We start from the raw sequence: 14,838 nt of genomic DNA, 5'->3' as shown, positions 1-14,838 counted from the left end.
TAATAATATAATAACAGAAATGACATCACATGCCCTCCTCCCAGTCATTTGATGGATATTGTCATTATTATTAGGTATGACAAACGGTAGTGCCACATAAAATGTATTGCCACATGTCATAAGGCTACTTTGAAGTTCGTACATGTTATGTGCAACATTGGCAGTCCAGTATGGACATACATGTGCATGCATGCAGTACAAAGTCGCAGGCAGGCTGCACGCACTGCACTGTGCCATGTTCGGCGTGCATGTACATGTATGTACAGGCACTGCATTCGAAGTGACGTAACGAATACTCGAATGTGACTTTAATAACGAATGATTATTCGAATGTGACAAACCGAACGAATGTTCGAATATTCGAATACTAGTTACTAGTATTCGTTTCACCACTAGTACAAGGCTCTGCCCTAGATGGGCATTGAGCACTCTTCCGACAGTGGAGCACGCTACTTGATTACTACATGTATGTCCATGGTGGAAGTCCTCTCCCGCCAGATGAATCTGTCAAGGTGCTCGGAGTGACGTTTGATTGCAAGCCTAGCTATCAACTCCACCTTCAGCACACTGTAATTAGTTGCATCACGTGCCAAGCAGCGGCTGCGCCTCCTGCGGAAGGCAGTACCCCTCCTCAGCCACGCGGGCAGGGTGACTGTCTACAAAGGATTCGTTCGGCCAATGCTGGAATATGCCCCCCTTGCGTGGATGGGATCAGCTCCCTCACACCTGGCCATGCTGGATGCTGTCCAGCTCCGCGCCATAATTTATGTCATTGGCCCTGGTACCATACTTCCCAGCCTCAATGTTCGGCTAAAGGTCTCTGCCATCTGCCTGTTGTAAAAACTGATGTGTGGACATGGACTGCCTCAAGTTGAAGCCATGTGGGGTGAGGGGGTGTCACTGCTGTATTCCTCCGCCAACAAAACCAACCTCAAACGCGATTGTCGACGTACGGAATGTTGCCGAAAATCGTCCAGGGTGTAGGCTGGTACTGTGATCTCGGAATAGTTACTTGTTCGTGGCATTTGGACCCTTCGTTGCCTGAGAAAGCGTTCGTCCAGGACAAGAACTGGAATGATGCACTCGCACCTCTCCTCCTCATCGTCGAGCAGGGCCTCTAGAATTCGTGGCACATCCCCTCCCCTCATTGGAACTTTCCGCATCTGAGCCTTCCAAGTTGGAAGGTTGTTGGTTTGCGCTTCGTAGATATGTTTGAACTAGGTGTCAGGTCGTTGAATGACTCAATAACTTTGTCAGTTGTGTGCCTTGTTGTCGCACTATCTGACTGTATATTATCTCGTTACCTTGGTGGACTGTTAGTCATAACCAGTAACGTCTAGGTCCTATTTTCTTTACAAGAAAAATTAAAAAAAATGAGATATCAGTTGACTACAGCGAGGCAATGGTCAGCCTATTTCACATAACGCAGCGCATTCTTAAATTCTGAGATAGAGGTCGCACTGCGCAAGTTCTATGGAAGGGAGAGCCAATGAGAGTACAATATAGACAACAAAAAGGGGAGATCGGAGAAGAACAGATAAACGAGGGACGGGTATTTCGACTGAGGTGACACCAATCATAATAATTGTTTAGGTGGTTCGGGATTTTGAGAAGGAATATTTTGTGTGTAAGCAGGCATAAGTGGTCATGGCGGCGGGTGGATAGACTGAAGACAATATACAATTTTTAAGGTAATTTTCGGTGGTGAACTTCCAATTTGGTGCGTCTGATCTACTCACCTCCCCACCCCTTTATATACGGCATCTGAGCATTGCCATTGATCCTTGAGTGTGGTGGCGCTCCTACGGATGCGGAAAACTCGACCTTCAGGCGAGTCGTCACGATTTTTTCGCTCCGCGATGGTCAGTACAGAGAAACGATACGTCTTGTGTGTGCTTCCATTAGTTTTCATTGGTGAACGATGCTTTATTAATATTGGCGAAGTGCAAGCGGCTTTGTAGATCTACGTGCCACAAGCCGAATGAGCTGCGTGGCAAACAACACTCAACAGCGGAGAATCACTCAGATGAATGGTATCACCGATTTTTTTGTCATCGTTCATCTACACATGTGTACGAATAGGCGAGGCCGAATCTACACTACAGTCGTGTAGAGAGCGGCATGATCATGATGATGCCCCATGGCCCATGCACTCAATGCGAATATGAGATGGGCTTCGGTTTGGAGTTCGCGGCACTGCTTTGAACACAATCATGACTGTATAGTTCTGTCGCGGACATGGAAATCCAGTCGATTGACCGGGACCGGCGCCCTCACGGCCTCAGCGCGTACAGAACGTCGTCGTTGCATGCAGCGCACATGCATTGTTGATACGATGCGACCAGCCCTGGGGCCGCTACATGTAGACGTGCGACCGGATTTCCATGTCCACGACAGTAGATCTACCAATCACATACCAGACTCCTCTTACTTTTCAGTTTGTCGCCGACTGGAGTGTAGAGTGCGCGCCTGGTTGCGATGAAGCCGAGACCCAAGGCCAAGGACAAGGTCGGCAGAGCATCCCAGACCACGCCACCACTCCCCTTATTCATGGGTCACACATGACGGGTTTACGTGGCTCTAGTAAAAAAAAAAAAAAAAAAAAAAAGACAAAAAAAACCATGATGTACTGATGTAGCTGTAACAGTGTAAAGGTAGATAATTATCTACACCTGGAAGTGGAAGGCACGAAATCCCTGGACTACATGTACAGGATGTACAGACTCAGTACAGTACAGTATACATGTAGACATGTACTGCTAATGAAAGTACAGCTCTCAGGAAATTGTGAAAATAAAACCCAGAGTGAGTTAGAAGCCTGTGCTTTTGGCACTGTTTCTACCTGGCAACAATATCGCCACACACCAAAGCCACACGGCTCCGCACGACCGAGACCCGTAGAAAAGATATAATAATCATGTCCAACCGAAACTCTTATAGTTATATATATTAGTCTTACATGTAACGACCTACAATTCCTGCAGTGCACTCCCAGAACGGTTCGTCGGAAATATTTGGTGAGAATGGAGTTTGCTTGACTCTGTAGAAATAGTGTTCTGGAAGCCGGCCATTTAGGAGTGAGAATCTTCATCAGTCTTTGCAAGTGCAACCACTGTCCAGTCAGATACAGCCAGCGTGACAAGATGGCCATCGGTGGCTGCTCGCCATTGCGTTTTCTCGCAATCGCTTCAACAGTCATGTAAGTTCACGTGGGTTAGATTGATTAGCTTGAGGGTGCTTTCACGTGCAGAGCTCCGGAGGGGTTAGGATGAGAATGAGCGCGCTCGTACCGTACATCTATAAACAACGCGGTATGCTGAGGAAGAGCGGTAGCACGTTTATTTGAAGAATGTTGTGTTTTCCTGCCCCATTCGTTACTTTATCCATCCGTCCATTCATTTATTAGCTTGAAGGTGCTTCACGTGCAGAGCTACGGAGGGGTTAGGATGAGATTGAGTGTACTTCTACATCAGCATTCTGTACACATCGCGGTCTGCTGAGGAAGAACGGTAGCACGTTTATTTGAAGAATGTTGTGTTTTCCTGCCCCATTCGTTACTTTATCCATCCATCCATTCATTTATTAGCTTGAGGGTGCTTCACGTGCAGAGCTACGGAGGGGTTAGGATGAGAATGAGTGGGCTCGTACATCTGTAAACATCGCGGTCTGCTGAGGAAGAACGGTAGGACGTTTAGTTGAAGAATGTTGTGTTTTCCTGCTCCATTCATGACTTTATCCATCCATCCATTCATTCGCCCAGTTTTGCAATTCTTGAACACTTGGATGTACATGTCAATGCAGGGAAAACAATGATTCACTTAGTTAGGAGACTTTTATTCATTACTTCATCACCGTGTATCCACTGGGCACGATGATGTGTAAGGGGGACTTCCGTTATAGTGGAAAAACCCACCGGCCCGTTAGTGTTCGCCCTGCAGAAGTCTGACTGTACATTCACTGTAGTAAACACAAAGAATGCAGATGGATGAAGACTGAACTATGCCCCTGGCCTCTCATATTGTTCTTGAATCTTTTCTCGCCTTCCATCTTCAGCAGAACATTGGGCATGATTGCCCGTTTGGCTTGCGATGTAAAATAAAAACAAATACAAACATCGAGCAGGACGAAGTGTTACGAGTTATGACTAACTGTCCACCAACTTATCCGGATCTTCTTTTTTACCATAATTCAATTGGCTCACCATCCGAGTTCAAAAATACAAAAATACAAAAATTATTGCTAGCAAGACCGTAAAAGAACGGGTAAAATTGATGATAAAATGCAAAACTATACATGTACAGTCAATTTCGCTTATAACGACATTCGGCGGGGCATCAGAAAAGTGTCCTTATTCGCGAAGTGTCGATATACCCGAAGTCTCATTATACGTATTACAGTTGGATGGAACTTTGCTCTGGGCATGGCAATTCTGTCGTTATTCGTGATTTGTCGTTATATCCGCAGTCGTTACTAGCGAAGTTGACTGTATATGATCGTGTGGCATGGGTGATCATGGTTGCAAGTAGTACAATGTCATGTAGATGAACTTCTTCAGTGATGGCATCGTACTGTTTAGGTTATGAGTTCCGGAGGGCGGTTACACGTGTGGCCGCTAGGCTAGGGTTTACCGGGTGTTAGCGGCCGTCGTGAGTTCCCTTCGGGAACGGACACGATAATTTCCTTTTACTTTACACGTGTAGCGCTGAAATCCAAAAAACTTCCAGTCTTCAGAAACTCAGAGATAGAAATGACCCCCGCAGATCAAAAGAAGCGAAGAAATCATAATCCCCCCGCACCCTCAAACACACACACATACACACACACATGTACATGCACAACTGCAGAAGACATAGCATAATGATAATCATCCTGGAGCGGAAAGTCGTGCCATGTAGAGTCTACCAGTGGCTTAAAAAAAAAGTAAATTATCGTATCCGTTCCCGAAAGGAACTCACGACGGCCGCTAACACCCGATAAACCCTAGCGGCAGATGCAGCGCCTAACGGTGGGGGTGAGTGGGTAAGTCTCACAACCACTGGCACAAGTGCCGAATACAACCCCATTAGCTGCATCCATATGGCTTAGCTCGGGAAAAACTGAACGCTAAAACTCAGTTTCCACGATTCTTTTTCTATACCGATTATTGAAGCCTCAGGGAATTATTTTAATTTCAATATTTTGTGTAGCATTTTGCTATTTTAGAATCAAACTTGAATAGCAATTCCAAAATGTTGCGAAGTTGCAACTTTCTTCAACACTTGACAACACTCAGATAGGCGTTAGCCTTAGGGTAATCCTGAAATAAAGATTATTATTATCTTTGGAAAGAGAAAAGGACATATGGATACGAGTTTAGAGTAACTCTCCATCACTGTAACATGATACTATATACAGTCAGAAAGTGCAATAACTAGGCACAAAACTGACAGAGTACTGAGACATTCGACGTCCTGACACCTAACTTTAACACATCTCCGTAGCGCTAACCGACAGCCTTCCAACTTGGAAGGTTCAAGGTTATGGAAATACCAAAGAGGGGAAGGCAAGCGCAACGAAAACGAGCAAAAGCCACAGTCCCAACGGAACAAAGAATGTCGATTGTTACTGGACGATGACGAGACCAGTACGATATTTGACAAAGCGGTCTAACTACAATTCGAAGCAGCAAAGCAGCACACCACCCAACTTGGGTGGGTCATAAATATCAAAGATAAGTAAAGAAAGGGAAGCTTTGCGAAAACGAATTGTACAAGCCGAAAGCCAAACTCCTACAGTACTCCTCATGCATGACATTGTGATGGACTAGTTGACTACAAAACAAGTTGTTTCACACGACGTACGTTTCGCCGTATGGTTCGTGACGGCTCATCAGGTGTGCAATTTGAAACTCGGATGTTGAGCCATAAATAAATGTAAAAGAGAAAAGGACATATGGATACGAGTTTAGAGTAACTCTCCATCACTGTAACATGATACTATATACAGTCAGAAAGTGCAATAACTAGGCACAAAACTGACAGAGTACTGAGACATTCGACGTCCTGACACCTAACTTTAACACATCTCCGTAGCGCTAACCGACAGCCTTCCAACTTGGAAGGTTCAAGGTTATGGAAATACCAAAGAGGGGAAGGCAAGCGCAACGAAAACGAGCAAAAGCCACAGTCCCAACGGAACAAAGAATGTCGATTGTTACTGGACGATGACGAGACCAGTACGATATTTGACAAAGCGGTCTAACTACAATTCGAAGCAGCAAAGCAGCACACCACCCAACTTGGGTGGGTCATAAATATCAAAGATAAGTAAAGAAAGGGAAGCTTTGCGAAAACGAATTGTACAAGCCGAAAGCCAAACTCCTACAGTACTCCTCATGCATGACATTGTGATGGACTAGTTGACTACAAAACAAGTTGTTTCACACGACGTACGTTTCGCCGTATGGTTCGTGACGGCTCATCAGGTGTGCAATTTGAAACTCGGATGTTGAGCCATAAATAAATGTAAAAGAGAAAAGGACATATGGATACGAGTTTAGAGTAACTCTCCATCACTGTAACATGATACTATATACAGTCAGAAAGTGCAATAACTAGGCACAAAACTGACAGAGTACTGAGACATTCGACGTCCTGACACCTAACTTTAACACATCTCCGTAGCGCTAACCGACAGCCTTCCAACTTGGAAGGTTCAAGTACTGTAGGAGTTTGGCTTTCGGCTTGTACAATTCGTTTTCGCAAAGCTTCCCTTTCTTTACTTATCTTTGATATTTATGACCCACCCAAGTTGGGTGGTGTGCTGCTTTGCTGCTTCGAATTGTAGTTAGACCGCTTTGTCAAATATCGTACTGGTCTCGTCATCGTCCAGTAACAATCGACATTCTTTGTTCCGTTGGGACTGTGGCTTTTGCTCGTTTTCGTTGCGCTTGCCTTCCCCTCTTTGGTATTTCCATAACCTTGAACCTTCCAAGTTGGAAGGCTGTCGGTTAGCGCTACGGAGATGTGTTAAAGTTAGGTGTCAGGACGTCGAATGTCTCAGTACTCTGTCAGTTTTGTGCCTAGTTATTGCACTTTCTGACTGTATATAGTATCATGTTACAGTGATGGAGAGTTACTCTAAACTCGTATCCATATGTCCTTTTCTCTTTTACATTTATTTATGGCTCAACATCCGAGTTTCAAATTATCTTTGGAACGAGCCTTTTAAAAGATCCTGTTTTATTTATTCTTCGTTTTCACAAATCACAGATTTTGCATGCAACCAGTTGATGCTTTCGAGATGCTTGAGCTCTATCGTTTCGATAACCAAGAAGTGTCCGAGTTCAGTGCACGCTGTGTGGACGGTTCGCCGAGTGGTTTCTACTTTGAACCAGGTTTGCAATCCAGAAAGAGGGGTTTCTACTTCAAAGGTCAGTTCTAATTGTTTGGCGCCCACACGCTCATTTTACTTAGTTCGTTGTGCCTGCATCTATGTGTATACATTTAGGTGTGTGTGTGTGGGGGGGGGGGTTGGAGGGGGTGTGCTTTCGTGTTTCTGTACATGTGTATGCTTGTGTGTGTACGGGAGAGGGAGAAATGGCAACGTGATTGCGACAAATTTATTTTGAAAACTGTGTGTTTGTGCTCGTGCGTGGGTGGGTGGAGAGTGGAGATGTTTTTGTGTCTGTGTGCATCAGTGGGTATGAGATATGTGTGTTGTGGGTGGGGGGGGGGGGTGGGGTGGAGAGGTGTGGCGCACATTCGTGCGTGCCCTTTACTTGCCTTGATACCTGAACTGGGGACCGTGGTTTGGCTGCGTGGAATTCTCTATAGTAGTAAGCAGAGCATGTATCAGATGTCGCCAAATCTGACAACCCCAACAAGCATTAAGGGTCACTGGGAAGCAGGGGAGGGGAACGGGTGGGGGAGGGGGCCTGTAACGGCTGGATCTAATTCCACATAATTATAGTCTGGTGTCGGAAATCCTTTTTTCTTCGCCTTTTTCTCATATGGATTTTGCGGTGTGATCAGGTAATGTGTGTACTTGTGCGTTTGTGTCTGGGTGTGCGTGCATCTGTGCACGTGTATGTGTCTGTTACGCCCAGGTGGTGGTCTCTGTGCTAGCAAGGAGTCTTGTCAGGCTCGCACGGAGAGTGACCTAGGATCTTCCAATAGCTGGGCTTCTGCTATGAGTGGATTTGGACTGGTGTCTAGTAACGCAAGCGAAAACAACGGGGTCTGCATGTGGAACCATGTCTATTTATCGGTATGTTTCCTGTGTATGTGTGTGTGTGTGTGTGTGTGTGTGTGTCTGGGTGTTAGCGTGTGTGTGTGTGTGCATGTTGTCACGTGGGCCCCAGAGGGGCCCACGTGACCCCTGTGGCAGTGGCTCTACAGGAAAGGACAGGATGTGTGTGTGTGTGCTTGTGCGTGCGCGCGCGTGTGTTTGTACTAGCTACCAGCTAGTTCGGTTAGTAGGTACACTAATGCCTGATTGTGTTTGGTCTGTTGCCAACAGACTCGGCTGCTTGAAGGTGTATTGTTGTATCTGCCACCTTTGTTGGTTTCAGGGTTCATATTATTTTCTATTTGAAGTATACCTGGTAACCATGGAATGCATCTGGCTAGATTAATTCTTGTGTAATCAATGGTGCTAGTGAAGCTTTTATCAGATCCACTCTGATTTAGCCACTCACATTAGTAGCAAGTATTACCTTCACTGGGGCAGGGGTAACTGCAGTTGGATCCCGGGACGGATACCCTGATGCCGTCAATCCTTTTTCTGCACCTTGTCCTCACCCACTTACTGAGATATGATGAGCCCATATAAGTGGCATATAAGTGTGTGTGTGTGTGTGCCGTGTGTGTGTTTGTGGAGGCCTCGCCGGCCATGAGTGTCGACCCGACGACGATTGCTCTACATGCCCAGTGGCGGGCCCTTCTTTGTCGACCCCTCGTATGAGGCGACATGTGACCGCCTGACGGCCATGTTCAGGACAGTACAGAACAGGTGTATGTGTGCTTGCGAGTGTGCGTGCGTGCTTGCGAGTGTGTGTGTGTGTGTGTGTGTGTGTGTGTGTGTGTGTGTGTGTGTGCGTGTGTGTGTGTGTGCGTGCGAGTGTGTGTGTGTGTGTGCTTGCGAGTGTGTGTGTGTGTGTTTGTGCGAGTGTGTGTGTGTGTGTGTGTGTGCGAGTGTGTTTGTGTGCATGCACGTATGTGTGTGTCAGCACACGAAGCACAGAAGCCATATAATTTTTTCTACTAGACCTTTCAATCCATTACTCTTCAGGTCAAATACAATGGTGATTAACAAGGTAGCAAGCAAGTCCTTATAACCGGCACTTTGGTGGGCAGAGCATTGACAAACATAGCACTTGAAAAATAGCGCTAGTGGCGCCAACAGCAAAATTGGCGGTCAGAGCATAGACCAAATAGCACTTTAAAAGATAGCGCTAGTGGCGCCAACTACACAGTGAGACAATGAAAATTTCCAGTATCAGACAACAGTGGAGACCACAGTACTAAAATGTCAAAACAGTGGCAACTTTCGCACATACTTCTTTGGCACGCACAGTTCAGGCTTCAGCTTGGCAATGTACACTGCCTCCAGCACAGCAAGGTGAGATTTGTTGCGGGCACGCGCTTGAATTGTGAAGTGAGAGTGGGTGCCATGTTTGCAGACTGCTCTTAGGCAGGCTGGTGACGATGTCAGGTGACGGAGCATCGCCGAGTCCTTCTTATTATCGTCATTGTCCGTTGGTCCATTCCTGTGGTAGCTATTGTGCATCGCAGATGTGCCGCTGGCGACTTCTCTGCCGGGCGAGGAGTCACACACTGTTCCACATGCCGATCCTGTATCAACCGCTTGTTGCAGAGCGTTGTTGCGGAGACGCAGCCGTTCACTTCGTCCCGTGACAGTTGCTGGTGGTTTGAGCGGTGTTGATTGTCTTCTCCCTTTCTTGACGGTGACGGTGATGTCCTTGACTGCTCGGCTTCTCCCTGTCCTAACCGGTGTTGTTGTTCCTGTAACTGTCCGTACGAGTTTGTTGGGGATGTGCTGCTCTATGTAACAATAGCTACCCCAGGAATGGACCAACGGACAATGACGATAATAAGATGGACTCGGCGATACTCCGCCGCCTGATATCGTCACCAGCCTGCCTAAGTGCAGTCTGCAAACATGGCACCCACTCTCACTTCACGATTCAAGCGCGTGCCCGCAACAAATCTCACCTTGCTGTGCTGGAGGCAGTGTACATTGCCAAGCAGAAGCCTGAACTATGCGTGCCAAAGAAGTATGTGCGAAAGTTGTCACTGTTTTGACATTGTAGTAGCGCGGTCCCCACTGTTGTCTGATACTGGTAATGTTCATTGTCTCACTGTGTCGTTGGCGCCACTAGAGCTATCTTTTAAAGTGCCATTTGGTTTATGCTCTGCACGCCAAATATGTTGTTGGTGCAACTAGCGCTATTTTTCAAGTGCTATTTTTGTCAATGCTCTGACCACCAAAGTGGCGGTTATAAGGACTTGCTTGCTATCTTGTTGATCACCATTGTAGTCGACTTGCAGAGTAATGGTACGAAAGGCCTAGTGGAAATTATATGGCTAAGCGTTCCACATGTACTTGACGAGTTGCCAAACATTTCAGAGCATTTTGAATATGCGAACAAGCGAAAGATCATGGATTTACTCTGAAGCAAGGATCATGTTTTTTTCCCATTCATGAGGAGCGGACGGAGGTGAAACTCACAAGCTGAAAATCACAAAAGCTGAATCCATCACGTCGCCGACCACCACGCCTATAAGAGGTGTCTTGCTTATATAATAGAGATGGGAAAGACAAAACCTGAAACACGACCATAGAGGTCTGGCAGGACTTTTCGCCTTCATCAAGGCCTCGTGCGTACGACGGCGGGCGCTGGCCTCGGCGCTACGCACCTTGGCCTGCGCCCTTGGCAGTGTGCACTCGGCCTCGATTCAGTCGTAAAGTCCTGTCAGACCTATTATGATTGTCTACTTGGCGGCCTGAATGCCGTGTTCAGCAGAGCATTTGCCAGCGCTGTTCTATCAGGGCATGAAATCGTTATAGATCATCACGCGGGCATTCCAAATTTACAACAGGATCCTAACGAATGAATATGGAGATGATTTCCGCTGGAGTTCCTGAATTATCCGTTACATTCTAGGACTGTTAATAGTCAACGACGACAGCTGTCTGACGATTATCATAGATGATATGCCAAGTAAGGTGCAATTACATATAGATGTGGGAAGGCATTGCACACCAGTTGTATCTAGATTATACTGCAATGTCTACACGGTTGGCCCTGAGCTCTGTAGGAGCACAAGTCACAGGTCACCGTACACCGTACAACTTTGAACTGTGTAAGCAACTGCTCTGCAATGCCCTCCCAAGTCAAGTCACATGTTATTCGGCGTATCCTCTACTGGTTGAATAGTTCAGTCATTTCCTGTGTTACTTTTCCGTTTGTTGTTTGGTTCAGTACTGCAGTGGAGACATGCATTATGGCCAGCAAACGCAGCCATATTCCTCTGGCCACTTGACCGTCGTTGCCGTCCACGCACAGCTGCGGAAAGTCAACAACCTCAACGGGTGAGCAACTGGGAAGTATTAAGTTCATCCTTTCTTCGACGGTTTTTCCGCGGAGAACAAGCGATATGATTGTATGAAATCAAAACTGTAAACTCAGCATTTTTTCTCAATGTGAAGGCATACATTCCATGTTTATTACATTGACTTCGTGTTCAAATTGCTTTCGAAATATTTGCACTCGTAGCAATTATACTACTGTCGTGGACAAGGAAATCCGGTCGCACGTCTAGCGGACCCAGGGTGCTGGCCATGCAGCCGTGGATAAGCGCTACATACATGCATTTATCCGCTGCAGCGCGCTGGTCGCATCGGATTAACATGACTCTGTGCACTGCACGCAGCGTTCTGTACGGGCTGAGGTCGCAAGCCCCGGTCAATCGACTGGATTTCCATGTCCAAGACAGTAGTAGTGTACATTACGTCATCCACTAGCTGTTCACTACCAATTGCGTTCGGCTGTTTCCCTTTCCGAAAACAATCCTAGCCTGTCAGGCCCTTAGCGGTGACTCCTGGGTGGCTTGCAGGCCGAGCACAACACATAGGTATCAGGTTCGAAGGCAACATTACCCATCAAACAACCATTGGTGTTGTCGAATGGTACCAAACTAAACTCTGACTGTGTGGCAAATAGAAATTTGGGGGAACAGACTGAGGAGGGGAGAATAGTTTCATTACAGCAGGAAGAGTTGTAGCGCGTCTCTGAATTCAGGTATTTGCTATAGGCGAAGCGGCTTGCATGGTTGATCGGTTACGTATCCTCTTAGCATAAATGAGCGTGTAGTTGTTTACGCAACGATCAGTTAGTTACGTTTTCATTGTAACCAATAAACGTAAGAGTAGTTATATTATAATTTATAACACGTGCTGACACTGTGAGGTCTGCGTGTAATGGATGCACGACAATGTTGTTCTCCGTGCCTGCGAGGACTGCGCAGGTTGCGCATGCGTGCATTTGTACGCATTGTTGTTGTTCTGTGTTCGCCTTATCGGTTCGCCTTGCGGGTGTTCGGTTTCCGTGTTTTGCTGGCTGGCCTTTCTGCGTCCCAGTAGGGTTCAGGACGGTTTTTTGTTTTTTGTGTTTTGTGAGCGGATGTGCTTCCTGCGTGATATTCAGGTTCAATCCCTGTGGGTTTGCAGGTTCAATCCCTGTGGATTTTTCAGGTTAGAGGCCTGTGGTTATTCAGGGTAGCGCCCTGTGGTTTTTCTACGTTATTTTTTGTTTGCGTATTGATGACCGATTTGTTTGTGTGCTATCTGGTGTCCTCATTGATAGACTGCCCCTGTTTCCGTAGGCGTGTTCAACGTTGCTGTTCTGCCATTCCTTCTTGTGTTTTTGTCTGATTTTTGGCTCCTGGTATGGCTGAGATGTTTGCGTCAGTCCGCGTTTCCTTCTGTGTGTGTCTCTGTGAGTTTTCGTAGCCCCATCGGCTGCGTGATGGTTTTCCGGACAACTCCTGTGCTGCCAGATGACTGGTCACCCGGTTCAGCTGCCGCGGTCTTCGCAGTGCCGTCGGTTTGCCTTGGCTTCGCATCAGGGCAAGGTGGTTGTTTCCCGGGGGCCCACGCCTGAAAGTATGGCGGTTCCCTCTATGGGTGGGCCCAGTCTGTTTTCTTTCCACCCCTTTGCTTTTGCTTTTCCCCGTTGTCCGGAGTTACTATCGTATACTACTATTTTGGCCCTGCATGTTTTGTTTATACTCGCCTGTGTATGTTGGTCACATTTGATTTCTTTTTCTCCTGTCTTTCTTCTCATTTTTTTCTTCTCTCTCATCCTCAGGAGAGAATGCATTTTTTGTGTGGTCGTATGTTGTCGGTGCCTGCGCGGACTGCGCATGAGTGCATTTGTGCGCATTCTTGTTGTTCTGTGTTGGCCTTCTTCTTGAGACTCTCTTTGCAGTGAAGCCAAATATTCAGCCCTCTGAGTGTGGTGTAGGTGGGATGTACATGGGGTCGAGAGAGTAATCGGAAGGGCCTATCGTCTGGAATTACCCCCCCCCCCCCCCGACGACAAGGTCATGTTGTGGCCCCTGTATAATTGTAGCATGGAGTGGTGAAAGAATAATGAATCCACCCTGGAACATTGAGCAGGGGATAGCATGCATCCATTGTACAGTACTGAAGAATGAAACCCCACCCTGTGTGAGACAAGTTAGCCGCCTTCACAATTGCTTATCTCAGTCTTTGCAGGTCTAGGGCTGCTCAGCGCCCAACATGCATTTGACTCACGGGATCGGATTTTATCGAGTAGTACATTACGGTGCGTGGTGTTTGTTTCAGGGTATAATCAGACATCGCTTATCCGGTCCTCTTTTCTCCGGATCCCTCGCCATCCAGAAGAAAATAGCTGGTTACATATTTACAGCATACGTGATGCATACAACATAAACGGTGTTCGGTTATCCGGTTCCCTCGCTTATCCGGATATTTTTGTGGAAAACGGTTGTTTGCGGTTAAGCGAGGTCTGACTGTACCCGCAGTCACGGGATATACAAGAACGGCACATAAAAGCAGGGTACATGCTTTATAGGCTTTAACAGCTCGATTACCGTTAACCGTTACGATTCCAGTTAGCTGAGAACCTAAAAATGTGACAGTTTCAGCCCAAATATTCGTTCGCGAGTATTCTGATTTTCGTTGGTTTTGAAACCGACAATGATTTGTTGTGTCTTGTACATTGTACAGAGCTAGAGATATCTTAGTCAGCGGTGAATCGGCGGGAGCCATTGCAGTGTACGAACAGATCGACTGGATAACGTATCAGCCTTTCCCTTTGGCACACATACTCCGCAGGGTGCGCTGCGTGATGTCCGGCCCCTTCTTCTACCACGTCCCCCTGCCGATATCTCCCTGGGGTTACCAACTGAAACTGCCTACGCCGGCGATGTGGATTTCGTGACTACTGATGGTGAGAGGCTGAGGACCCTCCTTCCAACCATATCCAACAAGCTTCTCGAATGGGATTTGAAAGTGAATGAGACCAAAACAGAGCACACGCACATCGAACAGCACACTGATCGCATCGAGGAGGAGTGGCGAACCACCAAGAAACTCGGGTCCCTATTAGGTGATGCCGAGGATATGCTACGGCGACAGCAACTGGCAACTGTTGCCTTTGGTAAACTCTGGACGCTGTGGATCCGTGGGTCGCTAGTTTCGGAGGATCTCCGCATCCGGCTCTATAATGCCTTTGTACTCCCTGTACTCTGCTACAATTGTGCAACATGGGCACCAACGAAACAGCAG

General features: G+C 46.9%; 1 protein-coding gene across 3 annotated transcripts; it reads left to right on the top strand.

Moving 5' to 3' along the window:
- The first annotated feature begins 2,803 nt into the window (after window positions 1-2,803).
- Window positions 2,804-13,496, top strand: LOC135812130 (uncharacterized). Of its 3 annotated transcripts, none has more exons than XM_065325456.1 (5): window positions 2,804-3,199; window positions 7,251-7,411; window positions 8,087-8,247; window positions 11,494-11,595; window positions 12,710-13,496. In XM_065325456.1, the coding sequence occupies exons 1-5, from the start codon at window positions 3,144-3,146 to the stop codon at window positions 12,782-12,784; spliced, it is 555 nt and encodes a 184-aa protein (XP_065181528.1). In that variant the 5' UTR covers window positions 2,804-3,143; the 3' UTR covers window positions 12,785-13,496. The 3 variants fall into 3 exon arrangements, 2 of the variants coding, with proteins under 2 accessions (XP_065181528.1, XP_065181529.1); XM_065325457.1 differs by having other exon boundaries at window positions 11,486-11,595; XR_010552756.1 differs by lacking the exon at window positions 7,251-7,411 and having other exon boundaries at window positions 11,486-13,496.
- The last annotated feature ends 1,342 nt before the right edge of the window (window positions 13,497-14,838 follow it).

The sequence above is a fragment of the Sycon ciliatum genome, chromosome 3 (genome assembly GCF_964019385.1).
Source record: "Sycon ciliatum chromosome 3, ocSycCili1.1, whole genome shotgun sequence".
Lineage (NCBI taxonomy): Eukaryota > Metazoa > Porifera > Calcarea > Leucosolenida > Sycettidae > Sycon > Sycon ciliatum.
This window is presented reverse-complemented; position numbering and strand designations above follow the sequence as displayed.

Coding starts and splice junctions, on each gene's coding strand:
- LOC135812130 (XM_065325456.1), top strand. CDS start 3,144: ATGGCCATCGGTGGCTGCTCGCCATTGCGTTTTCTCGCAATCGCTTCA. Junction 7,412..8,086: donor GAGGGGTTTCTACTTCAAAG/GTCAGTTCTAAT, acceptor TGTTACGCCCAG/GTGGTGGTCTCTGTGCTAGC. Junction 11,596..12,709: donor AAAGTCAACAACCTCAACGG/GTGAGCAACTGG, acceptor CGTGATATTCAG/GTTCAATCCCTGTGGGTTTG.